The following is an 18,264-nucleotide window of genomic DNA, read 5'->3' on the forward strand; positions in this document are numbered from 1 at the left end:
TGAGCATATGCCCACCATTTTCAAGGAGAACGCCACAAATTGCTTTGAAGTCCTAAACCCCATTGATAGGCAACCAGAAGAACTGTGGAATAAAATGAAAGAAGTTGTTAAGAATGAAAGAACAAGGAACAGAAGAAACCAAACTGGATGTCAGAACCGATGGCAGAAATCGCAAAGAAGTCAAGAGAAACCAAAGCCAAGATAAACAAAAATTTCAGGAAGGAGCTTAAAAAAAGATTTTAGAGAGCTAGTAGATGAGACACGAAGAGAGGCAGCATTACAACATCTGTAAAGACACGGAAGATGGAAACTGAGACAGAAAGACAAGAAAAGTTTTCTGAAAGATCTCTAAACTTAGAAGGAGGCTCTCATCTTGAATGGATATGCTGAAGGACACCAATGGACAGGTAGTAACTGATCAAAGGTGAAAGGAGTACACTGAACTTCTATACAGTAGTGATGTCAACACCCAAGATACCTTGAATTGCACCTAGAAGCCTACTGGGAGCCAGTGCAGCTCACAGAGCAGCGGTATTAAATGGGCATAATGAGAAATGCCCAAAACTGCCTGCACTGCTACATTCTGGACCAGTTGCAGCTTCCAAGAGCAGAAAAGGAAAAATAGGAATCATAGCCCTTGGGTTCTGACAAATGAGGCTAAGTCCACTCCCTCACTAGATTTGCAGGAAGCACTTGGACAGACATCATACCTCATACATACACAGCATCCTTCATTCAATTTTTCCTCACTACCACAAACCCTGTGAGGTGGGTTAAGAGGCAGCCACTGGCCCAACACCACCCAGGCAGTGTCCATGGCTGAAGGTGGATTGAAACCTACCTCCTAGTCCAACATTTTAATAACTAAACCGTGCTGGCCCTCAGCTGCTGAGCTCTGTTGGGGTTTAAGCAGAACTAAGACATTTGCATGGATACAGCACAGAGCAGGACAAGTTAGAACCTGGTCTATTTAACCCAGCAATAAAAGGGAAACACAAATATACACCAAGCTGGGACACCAGGAATCTGCTCCAGAATCTGTTATCCACCAGATGGGAAAGACTGGGTGCTATGACAAAACTGTGTTGCCTTGCTCTCTCTGCACTCCGTGGGGTCTCTTCTACTGTGTTACTACAGCCATCTGTTGCAGAATACAGGAAACCCAACACACGCGCACACACACACACACACACAGAGCTAATCCTAGGATTCATCCAATCTGCAAGGAACAGCAGATCTCGTCCCCCTTCACCCCCCACTTGACAGTGGTAACAGATTATCAGTGGGTGGTTGCCTGCTAGAGGAAGAGGCAGTCTATCACCTAAAGCTTGTGCTAGATGTCTCTCATTCTTCAGCAGGCTTTCTGTTAGCAAGAGGACTTTGCTTCACAGCTCCAGGTCAGCAAGGGGGCAGGCAACAAAAACAAAAGAGGGAGTGGGGAAGCAAAACTACAAGGACTGCTTTTCTTTGCAGATGGCACAAAGCTACTGAGTTCCAAGTAGCTCCTACGTGACTGGGTAGGTGACAACGAAATCAATCCAGTGCTAGACAGGCCACGGTCTATCCTGGAGTTTCCTAAGCCTCTTCTTGGTTCTCCTGCCCCAGCTGTGAGCTCATTCGTTTCTGTTCTGCTCCCTGCTACTGCCACAATGCCATCCAAGCTCCTGACTCTCCCAGCCCTTTAAGACAGGGAAGGTAGCCATGGGGTCCTCTGAAAACCTTTTCCGTCTAGGGTGGGGAGATACATATGGGCCCTGTGTGCATGATTTGCCTCCCCTCCCCTTTTCTCAGCTGTACAGTACAGGGAATTCAGGCAGCAAAGGAAGAATGCAGAACAGAAAGTAGCAAATGGGGAGAGTGAATAGCAGAGGAAAAGAGCAGGAAGGTCTAGGCGCAATCTGGTCCAACGTAGCCAATACCTTGCAAGTGACACCAGGTTTAGTGCACCAACAGGCTGAATCAAAGAGGCCCTTTTAAAGCACATGCCTATTGCAAGTTAAGGATGCGAGAACAGCCAGGCTGGATCTAACTCAGGGTCAAGCCTTTGTTTCCCAACAATCAGAATTGTGCAGGTAATGGTATTCCCTGTGACCCTCTATGGAAGCGAAAGTTGGACTTTGAAGAAGCAGGAGAGGAAGAGCATTGATGCTTTTGACCTTTGGTGTTGGAGAAGATTCCTGAGAATACCATGGACAGCCAAGAAAACAAACCAATGGATGATTAAACAAAGCAACCCAGAGTTCTCATTGGAGACATAAACGACCAGGCTCAAATTATCCTAGTTCAGACACATTATCTGAAGACCTAGCTCTCTGGAGAAGTGGCAGGAAAGAGAACATGACCAGCAGTGGCAATGGGTACACTGTTGGAAGACCTGAAGGACCAAGCTGGGGACAGATCATCCTGGAGAAGGTCTACCTGGGTCACTAAGAGTAAGCCCAGGAAGGGAAGTGACTTGAGATGACAAATGATCAGGCTCGCTCGCGCTCTCTCTCTCTCTCTGTCATATTTTTATCACTGCCTATCTCCCCCACACAGGGGACCCTACTTCAGACACATTACATGAAGACCTGGCTCTCTGGAGAAGGCTCTGATGCTGGGAAAGGTGGAAGGAAAGAGAAGAAGAGGACGACCACAGCAAGGTGGGTGATCGGTTACAATTGTGATGGTTGCACTGTTAGAAGACCTGAAAGACCAGGTTGGGGACAGATCATCATGGAGAAAACTTATCTATGTGGTCACTAGGAGTCGACACTGACTTGATGGCACATAATCAATCTTTTGCTCCCAAAAGCAACCTGTCAAATTACTTTGCAGATTCCCAGACAGCACTGCACTTTCATTTGATAACCAGAAGCACATTCCCTTCTGCACATGGACGCACAGTGTTTCCTGACATTCACTTTATTAATAACTCTAACCAGCTTGCCTTTTCACCTCCCTTTTCTTGAAGTCCTTTGCACACATTTATTCTTCTGGCAGCACAGTGGCTGGCAACGTTGGGCACAAGAACTGCCCTTTCAGGGACAGGGCTGCTGCAGCTGGGACTATAAAACCAAGGCCGCATGGGTGCCAATGAAGCAGCCACTCTGAGCAATTGAAAATAGCTGCCAGAGCATGAACTATTTCTGCCTAGCCCTCCACACCCCAAGCCAGTCAGACAGGATCAAGCTGAGGCATTGCCTGGGCACACAGGCTCCAAAGTTACAACAGCCTCAGAAAAAGTGCTTTATGACCAGTACTCACACTTATGACCATCGCAAACCATCACACCACCCCCACAGCCAGGTGATCACAATTTGGGCACTTGGCAGAAGGCTCACATTTACGACCAGTTGCAGTGTTCTGCGGTCACGTGATCACAATTTGTGACCTTTTTTGCGGGTTTTTGGCAAAAAAAAGTCCATTGGGGAAGCTGGATTCACTTAATGACTGTTGTAAAAATGGTCATAAAATCAGGTCTGGTCACGTGGTGACTCACCTAACAACTGCACTGCTTAACAATCAATTTTCCAGTCCCTATTGTGGTTGATAATTGAGGACTACCTTTACAGACAAGTTTACTCGGCTTCCAAAATCAGGATCTATTCAAGCTCGGCTCTTTAGCTATTTGTTTTGTCTTCTGCTGCACCAAGAAAGAACACTTGGTCAATATCAGAGCCATAGATGAATCTGTCCTTCTGGTGCCCCCCTACAGCTGGGAAACAGAGAGAACACCTTTGGAGATCAAGGATGGGGAATCGCTTGGCTGCTTGGGGGTGGGGGGAGACATCCCTTTTTACAATTATTTTCTTCAGCCTCCAGGCAGTGCAAGGAGCTGGATGATATGATGCCTCTGAATGGGGCGACGCCAACATTTTCCAAACTTTTTCTCCTTTACTGGGGAAGGATGAGCACATGTTGAAGCCTGTCAGAACCTTACAGCGTTAGATGTCCTTTTCACTGGAATGTCACCAAATTTCTGTATTTTGCTGTTAGGTTTTGGCAGTGGGATCTACAAGAAGCTCCAGGGGCCATAAAAATGAAGTTGGGGGTTATATCCAAACTATCTGCTGTGCATTGTTCACTGTAGGTGGAACTACGCCTCTGGGTTAAAAAGCTGCAGTGGTCCACCCTGGTTTCTTTTTCTGCTGGTAAAATGCTGGGGCAGCACAGTGACGTATTTTCCAGGTACAGTAAATCTATTTAACCATGCCATCCATCCATCCATCCATCCATCCATCCATCCGATTTATAATGCCACCCAACTCAAACAATGACTCTGGGCAACAACAAAAACAAACAATAAACTATCCATCCATCCATATCCATCCATCCATTTCTCCCTCCCTCCCTCCCTCCCTCCCTCCCTCCCTCCCTCCCTCCCTCCCTCCACAGAACATTAAAAAAGCTACCTAAGATATAAATGATCACTTTTGGTTCATCTCTGGCAAACAGCAACTAATGTGGGGAAAAATTGCATACAGCCATTCCCAGTGCACTGAGGTCTTTGTACAGTCTTCCCTAGCACCTCCAGTTGGCTGTGGAAGAAGCTGTTCTCAGAAGGTGTGCTCCATAGAAGAACATCGCTCACTTCCTTCTGGAAGGGAAGCTGTGCCTCTAAGCTTTATTTGCGAGGCAAGGCAAACTCTGAGTATAATTGCCAAATGCCCCCCACAATGATCCGGCACTCCAGTGTTCCCAGAACTGATTCTATGACAGTTGGGTATTATCTCAGAAATCAGAAGCTGCAGAAGAGATAGGTAGATGAAAGGTTTTTGCAGAGAAGGAGTTGGTAGGTGGCTCTTGAGAATGCCTATTGGGAAAAATACAAGGGATGCCACCTGGGACCAGAATCACAAAGGAGGAAAACCAACATTTATCCCAGGAACCCATATGAAGGTCAGGCTCCACATGTTGCAGCTACAGACTCTTTGATGGAGCTTTTCTAAAACACACGCTCGCCCCCAGATATACACAGAATGGACCATTCAATCTGTCCTATTCAAAGTCAGCTCTTAAAAATGTTATACTGTAGATGATCCATTAAAAAAAAGTTGGGGGGGGACTCCACTGATCACACACAATATATACAAAACTGAAGACTTGCATCCAACAGCCGGTAATTGTAAGCCAACACAATAAATTCAATTCTCCTGAATTTTCAACCTTCCTTCCCACCAAACCTTTTGCAGCTCCTCCTGTCCCTGGGCCCTACTTGAGGTTTTTCCTTCCCCCTGCTAGCTCTTTCCCCATATTCTGCCACGGGATTCACACATATTTATCCAAATGCGATGAAAGCCACATATAAAACCAGCTAGTTAGCTGGATCTTTTGAGCTCAAGCCGATTTTCATGGCAAAAGGGAAAAAAAAAGTCCCACTGTGCCTCACCTCCCTGTAGATCAACAGAGGCAGCCTTTCAATCCCCCCCCAAACAATTCCCCCTTCCCCATTTACAGAGCAGAGAAGAATTGCACCTCAGGAAAGTGAGTGTTTGCTAAAGGGAGCATTTAAAATAGAACCAGAGAGGGATTGTGTCTATATAAATTATAACAGTTCCCTGTAACCATGAAACGCATCATGTAAACAAACAGAAATACCACTGCCCCTTCCCTTCCTCCCTGCTGTTTTTATTTTTCTAAAATTAATTGGGTGCAAAAGGAATGTTGGGCTGCAAGCTTTCAAGCGTGGCCAGACGGCATGGAGATCTTGCCCTGCAAGTGACGGGACGCCCGCAGGAGCAGCAGCAGTCATTTATCAGGTTACCTGCAGCATGTTCAGAAGGAGACTCCGGAACTTGGTGCCTTCCACCATGAAGAGGGCCATCTTGTCACAGAGCTTGGCTGCCGTGGACGCAAAGCTACGGTCAGTCACGGCCTTCTGGTAAATGGTCTTGACAATCTCCCCCAGCATCTCCTCAGAGTTGGTGGAATTCTGGGCTTCCTCCATAAAGTTGGTGAGCTTGGAGTCCACCCCACTGCTATTGTTATTCCTCATGCTGTTGAGAATTTCAATTAATTTGTCCATTTTGTTCCTTTGGGGGTCAGTGGACTCCCCCACCACTTCGTCCTGATCCGTGAAAAGGGAAAGACAAGGCATCTGTTACGCAAGGGAGAAGTGGAGGGAGAAAGAAAAGAGAACACAGATCAGCACCCTGTGGCAAGCAATGATGGTTAGGAGGAATACAACAAAAACTCGGCGAGAAACTGGCCTGCTCCACATCTTGTGCCCACCAGGGAATTCTGAGAGTTACACTCCCAATACATTTAAAGGCTGCCATGTTATAAAAGTTGCAGCAAATTTTCAAGGGCTGCTCTGACATGGTGTCCACTTCTAGCTGGTCCCTACTCAGATTGTGGTACATCTCCACAGAACCCAAGAATCAGTCTAAATTGCACCTTTCAAACTATTCAATTGACATATTTCTCTCACCGACAAATTCAAATATCCGAGGACTTCTGAAAAAGGACTGCCATGCTTTCTTCAAATTCAGTGCTCTGGAAAGGGAGATAACCACGTCCCCTAAAAATTTTGGACAGGCCTTGGAGTGCAAACAAGGCTCTTTTTCCTGGGCAGAAACTCTGCACTTTTAATACCCATATGGCAAACAGCAATTAAAGGAATGAATAAACCCAAGAGAATACTGACATCTGGGAAGCTATGCACATTGAATTTCTGTTCATCATTTTCACTGAATTACTCATTCATGTTGTGATAAATGATCACAGTCCCTCCAACATCAGAGGTAAAATTGCGTTCTAATATTAATTAACTGGTTGGCTTCACGTAAGGCGGCACAAGAAATATGTGGGGCTACAGTTCAATGGCTGGTTTTCTAAAATTCATGAACTGATGCCCAGGACATTGTTTTTAAATGGGTGCTTCTCCTGGACATGGAAGTGAGAGTATTTGGGTCAAAAACTAAGATTAGCTTTGATCTATAGAAAGCAAAAGCAACAAACAATATAGCATGACACCTAGGGGTAGAACATGGTATTACAGGACATTGCTCTGGTTTTGTTGAAGCAGAAGAGAAATTACAAATAGGGACGCCAAATGACAACAGACTTCTTTAAGACAAAATGAGGCCAAAGAGCAACAGTCTCTGTAGAGATGATAATAGCAATAACAATATATTAGTAATCATTTATATCCCACTTTTCTTTCTGGCATTCAACACGACTTTTCCAAATTTCCCTATAAGGCCATGAAAAAGCTAGTCCACTGGCAAGCAATGCAGAACGTAACCGATGCCTCTTAATTCAGCTGAGACAGAATTTCATCCATGTGGATTTAAATACAAATATCAACAACAGAGGCAGCTTGTGGTGGCAATAATACAAAAATATTCATATGTGGGAATAATACATAGATGACCCTAGAAGATTTGTTGTGTAGGCCTAAAGCACGCATTTGTGCCAAAAATCCCTCCAGATTTTTTTTCTATTTGGGAGGATTTAAAGGGCAAAATGGGGGCCTTAAGCCCTATCAAAACTCCATCAAAGGCCTGAACATTTTGGTCCCGCTTAGTCCAGTGGCAGCATGGTCACAAATCCCGTGACCAGGTTAGTGCAACTCCCAGACACAAGAAACTTGCAAATGTCCAATGCTTCAATGGGTCAAGAAGTGAGTGGGGAAGAAAGGCAGCTACCTTCTCTTTCAGCCTCCGTCGTAGCCTGTCCTTGGAAGACTGCAACAGGTTAACTTTGGGCCTCTCGTTTCTCCGTTCATGGATGCCGTCTTTCCGTTTGCTTTCGGGATCCGGGACGTACTGTGGCGATGGCCTCTCGGTGACGTCGTTGCTGCGGTGCATCTCCAGAGGAATGTGCACTGTGCAGACAGAGGTATCTTCTATTTTCAGATTCTCGGTCTCTTTGGCGTTGCGGTGCGCCTCCTTGTCATTGGGAGAGTGTTTCTGGTTGTGGTGCCACCGCCGATTCTGGCTGTAGCCGTGGTGGCCGCATCGCCCAGAGGAGTGTGGCGCCTGGCCTCCCTGTGAGAGCTTCTGGTGTTCTTTGTTGTGCTTGGTGGTGCCTTGCTGATGCTCTGGGTGTTGCTGCGGCTTGTTCCCCCCAGGAGCCCTTTGTTTCCTGCAAAGGCAAAGCAGGAGGATCAGCACACTGGTCTTTCTGTACATGGCCTTGAAGGCAGGCCCCCCAGCACCACACCTAGAGCATAACAAGGTAACTGTGTGAATCCATCTGAGGAACAATGTGCACTTCTGGCTAGTAGTGTAGATTCAGCAACCTGCATTAATGCTACTTCAGCAATAGCCCTCTCCATTGTGGGACAGAAACTTAATTTGAATTAACTTATGGGGGGGTAGGTTTACAAAATACAGTGAATTGCAAACCAACTAAACAGGTATACAGTGTACAGCGTCATCCCTACAAAATAGACCGGACCAAGAAACAGATGCCACGTAGGCCTAAAATGACTTTTATTAGAATAGCTGCATTAACAGAATCTTGCAAGCCTGAATGCGATTCCTCACCTCCTTCTTTTATCTTCTTGAGAATTAGGGGAGTGCCTGTCCGAGACATTTTTAAACACTTCTGCCTTTGTATGGGCTTAAGCCACATTTATCTGTTGGTTGCCTTGATAACAAGATCTTCTTTCAAGGTCATCCTCTATACTTTCTAAACAAAGTCACATACACACATACACTTAAAATTTAGACTGAACCTTGATAAGGCTTTGTGATGTAGCATGTTTATTTTCCTGAACTAACTACCTCGAAGGGCTGACAATACAGGTAGTCCTCGCTTAACAACCATTTGTTTAGTGATGGTTTGGACTTATGATGGTGCTGAAAAAACCAACTTATGACCAGTCCTCACACTTATGACTGTCACAGCATCCTCACAGTTACCTGATCAGGTTTGGGCACTTGGCAACTGGTTCACATTTATTACTGCCGCAGCATCCTGTGATCATGTGATCATCATTTTCAACCTTCCCAGCCAGCTTCTGGCAAGAAAAATCAACGGGGAACCATGTGACTTGCTTAATGACCACATGGTTCACTTAATGCCTGCAGTGATTTGCTTAACGACCACTGCAAAAAAGGTTGTAAAATTGGGTCAGATTTGCTTAATGACCTCTGCTTAGCAATCAAAATTCTGGCCCCAATTTTGGTCATTAAGTGAGGACTACCTGTATTCCTGAAAGACTTGAGGCCAATATCCCTCTCTCAGCCCAACCTACCTCACAGGGTTGATGTGGGGAAAAACAGGTGGCAGGGTCACTACATACGCCCCTCCTGTATTAAAGGCAGGATACGAATCCAAAGCTTTGACTGTGACCTTCAGAAATTTGGTACTAATTTGTAACAGGCAAAATAATTAAATGTACCCACTGGGGAATAACACTAACTATATATAGAAAGTTAATTAACATTATATTTGTACTGTGCCTGACAACCAAAATTCTCTGAGCCGATTACAAAGTTATTGAAAACATTAAAAAAAATCAGAAAATGACTAAATAAAAACAAGAAAATGCTGTCAGTAAGTTCCAATTAGGTACATTTCAATGTAAATATGAAATTGAATTTCATTTTTGTCTTTGGCTTACCCCAGCCACCCCACTCTTTTTTTAAATGGAGCCCACAGCCTGCCTTGTACGAAGAAAAGATGTCTGTCTCATGCCTGAGAGGAATGACGGTGAAAATGCTGGCTATACAGTAATGGAGCTAGTAATTGGTTCTGAGAGCCCTTTTGTCTTTTTGATTGTTCAGAGGAGGCTGAAACAGAGCATTTCCAAGGCCCAAGCAGGTTCTCAAGATCTAGATATTTCTGAAGGGAAGTGCTGTGTTCACAGAAGCAAAACTGTAGATCAGATGGTTCCTGCAGTTTTTCAGCTCCCCGGAAACTCATAAAACGCAGGGCATTTGCAAAAGGGGCAAACAATGAAATGTGTGTTGTAATATCACAAGGCAAACTCTGCCCCTTTCGCACTTTTATCGCCTTTCTGACCCTTTTGATGAAGTTACCTAGTTGGGTAATGAAACATCGGCAAGCAAACAACCAAGTTCAGAGAGCACCAAGGGCCTCCACCTTTTTAGACTGCAAGACCAGAGAAATGAGGAATGAGGAATACAGCAAATATACATACCCACAGGCACACAGGCATGCCAATATGGCACATTTACCCAGATGAAGGAAGAAGCAAAGGTCCATGGCTATCATTGCTGGACAATGTTAATTCAGTAAAATATTGACTTTCTATCACCTTTAAGAATAAGCAACCATCTTTCTGAAGTTCGCTTTAATAACCATCTCTACCACAACTTCAGCTTCGTTCCTCTCGGGAGGAATAGCATAAGTTATTGTAAACTTGCTGTACAGATTCATTTTGTTTTAAGGAGAAAAAAAATGTGTTACCCTGCTTAAAATGTGCTTCACTGAAGGAAGCAGTCCTTCCCTTTCCCCGGTCAGTGGCTAAGTATCCCCCAGGGTTGTTTGCCAAACCAATCTTGTCCATCAAAAGTGTGTTCTTTGGCCCCCAGAAAGGGTCAAATCTCCTTCCTGGGACTGAATGATTCTTAACTGTCAAGACTGGGGGCCTTGTATTTGGCTGGAGGGAAGAAGGGCTGGCCTGTTCGCTGTGATAATGGAAGGAATTCATGCTTCGGTTGGAAAATTTATGAGACTGGATTGTCTTAAAGAAACCTGGTTTGAAATTCAGGTAAGGTGTAACACTTCACCAGAGGGGAGTGTAGAATGAAACAGATTCCTTGCTAAGAGAAGTCACCCCCAGCTCTGCATCGACAGGAGATATATTTTTGACTGGAAAAATACAGTTCTAACAAATTTATCGTCACCCAAGCTTTCACAGAACACAATCCACTTTATCAGATGTGGGGAATATGTTCCTGACTGAGGAAACTGTCACTGGACACCCCTGGGGTTCTCAGGCCAATCCTACTTGAAACGAAATAAGTCCTGTTTTCAGCACTTGGGTGGGGGTACGGATCAACATTTTGCAGTAAAATTAGGTATCTGAAAGATCGTTAAATCTATTCTTATATTTGTGGGTCTTGCTGAGAGAGAAGGAAAAGGCTGGTAGATTACACCAATCTTTGTGAAGTTAGAACATAGCAACAGTAGCTCATGAGATAAAATAGAGGAATCTAAGAAGAAATGATGCATTCCCTGAATATGCAGATATAGGAACATCACTTAAGGCCTGTTAAAGGTCCTCATGCCCCCCTCATCTCTCTCCCTCTCTCTTTTTTAGTTCCTTCTTATTGCACTGCCAAATTTCAGTGGTATAATTGTAAAGAACCAATGGCTCGCATTGCATCTGTGGGAAGGAAACGTATAAAAACTGAATGTACAATAATGATGGTGATGATGATGGTCTACCCCAAACCTTGAAAACATGAGAGATTCTGGGGCTACTCCTGAGGGTGGCATGGCCACATCCACTCTATCCCAGCTCCTCTCACCCCTTAAATGTGGTGCCCAACAAATAACAGGTGGCCAACTTTGGATTTAAAGAATAGGTAACTTGGCACATCCCAAATATTTTGGATTACAGCTCCCATAACTCTGTCCATTGGTCATGCTGGGTAGGGATTATGGCCATTGTAGTCTAAAATGCACTTATCTGGCATTAAGTCCCATTTGACTTACTTCTGAGGAAACATGAAAAGGTTGCATAGTGAAATGTAAAAACAAAAACAAAAACTGAAAAGCTTTGAAATATTGTAAAATCTGATCACTGGTTTTCCACGCAACAGGCAGTCCAAATTTTAAAGGTTAAAAAAAAAAAGGACATTGCTAATAGCAAGCAGCAAATTCAAAAGACAAAACCACAACCAGATAAACACAGAGTTGTTTGTTGGAACCCCTTTTTAAAGTATCAAATTGCATACAAAATAGCTTCATTATTCCTGTTCTTGGCCCCTGACTGGCTCACTCCTGACATTCAGCTGAAGGCTCACAAACAGGCCTGTCAACCTCTTCAAGATCAAATAACTAGGCACCAACTAAATTTATTTTACAATAACGCTGCTCCACCTGGTCTGACCTTCCCCACAATCCCAGCTGGAGTCCCTTACCTGGACACACCTGGCCCTCTTTCAGTGTCCCAGCTTTAAGAGCTCATGAATTTAGATTATTCCACCAGCCCACCTCCATCCATAAGCAAGCTAGCTTGCTTCCCTCCCTCCCTCCCTCCCTCCCTCCCTCCCTCCCTTCCTTCCTTCCTTCCTTCCTTCCTTCTCTTTCTTCCTTTCTTTTCCTTACAGCTGTTTTTATTTACATCTCCATGAATCTTTGACCTAGGGCAATGAGTCATCTCTCTCTAGCTTTTCTTTATTTCCTCAAAATATTTTGTAGCCTGGCCTTTGAGTCAACAAACTAGGGCTGTTCAAGCATCAGCCAGAGAGAACTCCTCCAGGAGCTCTCAGGAAGGATAAACTAACCCCAATTTTCCATGGCATACAGTGACTTCCGATCTGTGGTTTTTGTGAAAAGTACAACACGCTTGGGAGCATGCGCCAAGTGCAGCCAATGAACTCACTGCCATTAGTTCTTCAGATGTATCTATAACTAGAGATGTGCAGCCAAGGATGGGGTTGGTTATTCTGAATCATGGTGAAAGCTGGCTTTTGTTGCCTTCTCATCTCTGTAACCACGCTCTGGGTTTCAGTATTTTTTTTAAATCAGAAAAACTGACTTCACACTTCCCTTTTGGCTGCTGAATGAATGATTCACAACATGCTGTCACTGAACCCTGTCAGAAGTTATAATGTTCACGAATTTTCCATGATGTATGAGCATCTTGGCCAATTGATGGAAAGAGTACTCTTCAACAGTTTTTTAAACTACAGATTCAGGTCCAGATGTAGTGCCAAATGTACTTCTCCACATTATGTTGGATATACAGTTATAATAACTTTGTGGTAGCCTAACAAGAAGATTAGTGATTCACACAAAAACCTGCTTTCAATCATTCTCAACTTCAGTTCTCTGGAAGCAAGACGAAAGTGTAACCTGATTGAGATGTGGATCTGACCCATTTTCCCACCACATTTTCAGGTGTAAAAATCCAACTTCTCACCACAAGCAAAAGGAACAACTTTTCTGGATTGGCTTGGGCTCCTGAAATTGGATTGTGTCATCTTTGTTCTTCATTGAACAAATTAAGGATCCTTCTTGAACACAGGGGAGAATCAACTCTGGAAGCTGTTGAGGATCAGAAATTACTGTACATCCTAACAACTATGGGATAAAAAAGTAATAGGGCTTGCCAGCATTGGTGGTACTGCAGAGGGCCAAGAAGGAACCCACCATCTGTTTTTAAATTACTGCAGACTACACCTTAATTCAACCATCTCTAATCTGGTGCCCTCCACATATATTCATATTATAATTCTCATAATTCACCACTGAATAGGAGAGGCATTAAGTGCAATGTATGAACTCAAGCTTTTAAGAAAAACAACATTGCTTTTTTACAGTATCTCCTATATCTCACCAGACTGAGAAGGGTTGGCCTAGATATAGCTATATAATGCAACTGTAAAATGATGCAAAGCATTTGGCAAAGTTTCTCATGATATCCTCATTACTAAAATGATGAAATAAGGCTAAATGATAAACTGTAAGATGGAGTCACCATGGGCTGAACGTTCAAACCCAGGGAGTATTAATCACATCAAACTGGAGAATAATATTGGGTGGAGGGTCAGAGGGCTTTGTGTTCAACATTTTTTACAAATGACCTGGATGAAGGGGTTGAGTGGATGATTATCTGGTTTGTAGATGATACAAAACAAGGAGGACAAACACTTTAGAAGACAAAAAGAAGGTTGAAAAAGATCTGGTCAGGCCTGAACACTGGCCTGAAAAGCAGGATGAAATTTAACAGGAAGGAATGTGAAGTTCTGTATTTGGGTAGGAAAAATAAAAGGCACAAGTACAGGATGGGGAGATCTGGCTTGGCAGAAGTATTAGTGAAAAGGATCTGGGTGTTCTAGTAGAACACTAGTTGAAATTGTGGACAAGTGGGCTACAGGGACCAGTTCCCTCTGCTGGGCAGCCAGAACAAAGAACTGCAGAGCAACTGGAAGGAAATTGCCCTAAAAATTGACCACTTATTAGAATCAAGAAATTATAAAATGCTGTCATGAGTCAAATCCATCAATGTGGTTTCCAGAAACAAATATAAACTGTCTGGAATCAAGTGTTACTGAACACCTCATGGATTAGAGAAGTTTCATACTCAGAAAAAAAGGCCTTTATAGCCACTGAAGTCAATAAACTGGAAAATCAATTAAAATATTGAAAACAGAAGATCTGAAACTGAAAAAGAAAAAACATGTTTCAAAAACAGTAGAAGAACAAGCCAATACAACCATCCATTTGGAAGCAGCCAATGAAAATTTTGAACAGTCAATTCAAAATTATGAAACAGAACCACAGCTGTCTGAATATCAACAGCTACTTAAGAGAAAAAGTTTTGGAATGCATGAAAGAAACTGTAAGAAAAAGATTACCTCCTTTGATATCTATTCAAAAGAAACATTTAAAAAAGTTTTGCACAATACAAATAAGGTTGCCCACTCAATTATGAAATAAATGATCAAAGAGATGAATCAGCTCATGAACAGCTTTGCAAAAATAATAGCAATAGAACTGGGTTATAAATTAAAAGCAAGCCATCAAGTCAAAAATCAGATTCCAAGTGGAAAATTAAATTGGAAAATAAATCAATTTCAAAAAGATATTTGCAATTTACAAAATTTAAAGCAACAAAAACTTGAAAAATGAGGAAAATAAAAGCAAGTTTGAAAAAGCAAGACAATCCAGACAGCAAAATGATTGCAGAAGTCATGGAAGAATTAAAACAAAGAATAGTGGCCACTTCTAACAAAATGGAATAATATTAAAGTAGAGTCAAGCAATTCCAAAAAATAGGCCAATTCAAACAAATCAACATGGGTTTTCCCCCCAAAGCTTAACTGAAAACATAAAACCAAGTGGATCCCCTAAAATAAGGAAGAAATATTGGAATTTTGAAAAAACATTTGGGATAACCAAAACAACCCCACAATGATATGGCCACATGGATATCTGATACAGAAAGACAAACAAAATCCGAACGAACATAGGCATAGTAGCAACAGCAGAAATTGTAGAACGAAGTCAGAAGGTGAAGGATTAGAGTACCCTAGGAAAAGATAAGCTCCATGGATTTTAGCTCAAATATCTATTCATTTGACATTCCCGTTTTACAAATCCTTTCGATCAAATGTCGCAGCAAAGGTCAAGAGATGGCTGGCTCACTACAGGCTGAACTTTTCTGATCGTGAAAGACAAAACAGAACACACAACAAAGAAGTGAGGAGCTTTCGGGCTGAATGGCTGTGGTCTAGTTTTCTTTTGTTTTGATGTTTCGCCAGCAGCTGCAGCTGGCATCTTCAGAAGCAGAGCGAGCTGCTTTGTGGTGGACCTCTTGACAGATCACAGGCAACTGAAATGGGGTGACTGGGCTCTTGGCAAGCTGCTCTCTGATTGGTTCATTGATCCACTGGTCTGGCTGGCCCACACAAAATGCTCAACATTTTTCGTACAGTTGTTTATCTGCTACAACGTTCAAGCAGTTAACAAGAATCCTTGCCAGTAACATCTTCAAACACCTGATCTCAAATTCATTGTACCCTCCAGAGCAGTGTTTCTCAGCCTTGGGGACTTTAAGATGTGTGGACTTCGACTCCCAGAATTCCCCAGCCAGCCATGCTGGCTGGGGAATTCTGGGAGTCGAAGTCCACACATCTTAAAGTCCCCAAGGCTGAGAAACACTGCCCTAGAATTAGACCCCAGAAAAACATAAAACAGCCAGTTTGGTGTAATGGTGAAGGTGCTAGACTAGAAACTGGGAGTGGGTAAGTTCTAGTCTTTCCTGAGGCATGAAAGCTGGATGGGTGACTTTGGGCCAGTCATTCTCCCCTAGCCGAAGCCCACCTCACAGGCTTGTTGTGGGAAAAATAGGAGTTGGGAACATTAGGTACCCCGTTTTGGGTTGTACAAATAAAGGTCGGGTATAAATCTGACAAAAATACATAAATAAAGCCTTGCAGGGTCAACCATTAAGAAGAAAAAATGTTATCCAACATCTCTTTCTCCTTCAGAAATTTCAGCCAAGCCTATTATCAAAGGTGGAAATGACAAAAGTGGCTCACCAGGAGGCAGCTTAGAAAATGCTTTTTGTGGAAATGTAACAAACAACGCGTATTTGCCAACAGCTATTCTAAGGTTCAGCTGGAAAGAAAGGTGTCATTTCCTCAAGATAGGAAGTCGATTAAAACATTAACAACAAAAACATTTTGGTTTTGGTTATTTAATCACAACGCCAAAATACCAATAGAAAAGTCACTATCTAGTACTAGCAACTAGCATGCCTGTCGTTCTGTTATATAACCAATGAATACTGACCAAATACCTCTTGCACCTGGAAGAAATAAGGAATTAGGGAACTGGGCTTATACTCCATTTTTCCTACACTGCAGGGCCATGGAAACTGAGGTCTGAGGGCTTCTTGTAGTCCCTTAAAACCTGGGGTACAACCCAAAAGGCTTCTCCAAAAGTCACTATTTTTCTCCTGGTCTCCCTCAATTTTGGGAAGGTGCATCCTGGCGTGCTCTCAAAGACTAACTGTGACTCTTGGTTGGAAACGTCCTACAAGGACTTACTGATGCTATCCAGGGTCTCCACCTTGGCAATGTTCCCAAGTGGACTGCCTGCTTTAAGGACCCACCTAAGACTTAAGGACACACCACTTAAGAAAAGGACTCACCTCTCTCTTCCACGTACCCCTTGCTCAGGGGCAGTAAGGCCATCACTCATCCCTGCTGTGAGGGAATCACGAGGCATATGCCACAGGCACCTGACAACATGGCACCCTGAGAATGCCTTCAACATGATGCACGTATAGAGCGGCAAACCATTTCGGAGAGAGGCGCACTTTACGGGCTCTGATTCACTGCCTATCCTGGTCTACCATTGGCAGCAACTTCTGCTTGACACCTAATGGTAGGGTGAGCCCTGCAAAATCTCAAATTGGCATGGAGTTTCCATCTCTACTTCATCTCTGATGTGGAGAACAAGAAGAACCACTTTTGGGGGGAAGGGGGGAATTATTTACAGATATTTGGAATGCAAAGTCTTTCCCCTACCTCCGATCGTTCCTTCTCCTCCTGAATAGTTTTTTGGTGTGTGCGATTTCTGCTTCGTGTGGCAATGGGTGACAACCCTGGCATAAAACAGGAAAAAAGAAAGATGGTTATAAATTCAAAAACAAGAGCCAGAGAATATTCATGCTTATGGCAAGGATTAGGATGTAAACGGTCCCTGGCCCTGTGTGCCTTCAGAACCTCCTAAAACACTGGTTAACTTAAAAAGCCACTCGTTTTAACTTTTTCCAAGAGGTGCTAGAACACAATAAGCTTATGATGATCAAGGGCAGAACTGCATGCTGTTCATACAATCAAGCTTCACCACTGTAATGGAATGTGAAAAAAGTTATGGCTTCAAAGCTTTAAGACCACTGCACATCACGCATCCATGGCCACTGCAGAGGATTCTGGGAACTGAAGTCCCTACTTCTGGAAGGAACCTAGATCGTGGATGCCTGGACTAGACTTTTCAAATTCTGGTATTCATCCAAAATCATTGTAATGGGAATGTGCCTTCCATCTGTCACAGTGCCACCAGGCAGCTATCCTGGAATAATGTAGCATGAAGGCTGTACCAGCTCCATCAAAGGGAACCCCAGGAACTCTACATTATTTTACATTATATATTTGTTGTAGGATATTATAACAGAAATCTTGAAAGCTCATCAGCATTTCCTTCTGCTCCATCTTATACCAAACAGAATCAAGGCAAGATAATCTTGAGTCTCTTTCCCGCGCTCCCTTGTTCCCAGGGCTGAGACGGTGCTTATTCTCTAATGGCTCTTGCGTATCTTCACCACCTTGATCGCTGTTTTCCTCTACAGCAGCACTGATGCCATTTGGAAATGCAAGTCTAGTCCTGCTGCAAGAGCTGTCCTTTGTATTCAGTGTGGGCTGGCAGAGGCATCTGGTCAGTCACTTTGAGAATGAAATGTAGGACCAACTGCTTTTTTCCAACTGCCTTTTTATCAACATGATACAGTTCTGACTTGCCTTAGAGGCAATTTCATTGTTACTCAAGATACTTTAAAGTAGTTTAATCCTGTCACAGATTGAACACAATTGAACCCCTACCAAATTCAGCTAACCTTTTTAC

At 43.3% G+C, this 18,264-nt stretch overlaps 2 protein-coding genes across 3 annotated transcripts in view; one reads left to right on the plus strand and one right to left on the minus strand.

The window, feature by feature from the left end:
- SMAD7 (SMAD family member 7) overlaps positions 1-18,264 on the plus strand; it is a 290,040-nt gene that overhangs the window by 125,918 nt on the left and 145,858 nt on the right. The gene's annotated exons all lie outside the window — the stretch shown is intronic.
- The window catches only part of CTIF (cap binding complex dependent translation initiation factor), a 152,203-nt gene that overhangs the window by 40,326 nt on the left and 93,613 nt on the right, over positions 1-18,264 (minus strand). For both annotated transcript variants that reach the window (XM_063295840.1, XM_063295839.1), the window contains 3 exons: positions 17,169-17,245; positions 7,632-8,070; positions 5,747-6,079 (listed from right to left, as the gene is read on the minus strand). In XM_063295840.1, coding sequence (XP_063151910.1) covers positions 5,747-6,079; positions 7,632-8,070; positions 17,169-17,245 — 849 coding nt within the window. The remainder of the gene's footprint in view (positions 1-5,746; positions 6,080-7,631; positions 8,071-17,168; positions 17,246-18,264) is intronic.

This window comes from Candoia aspera, chromosome 2 (genome assembly GCF_035149785.1).
Source record: "Candoia aspera isolate rCanAsp1 chromosome 2, rCanAsp1.hap2, whole genome shotgun sequence".
Lineage (NCBI taxonomy): Eukaryota > Metazoa > Chordata > Lepidosauria > Squamata > Boidae > Candoia > Candoia aspera.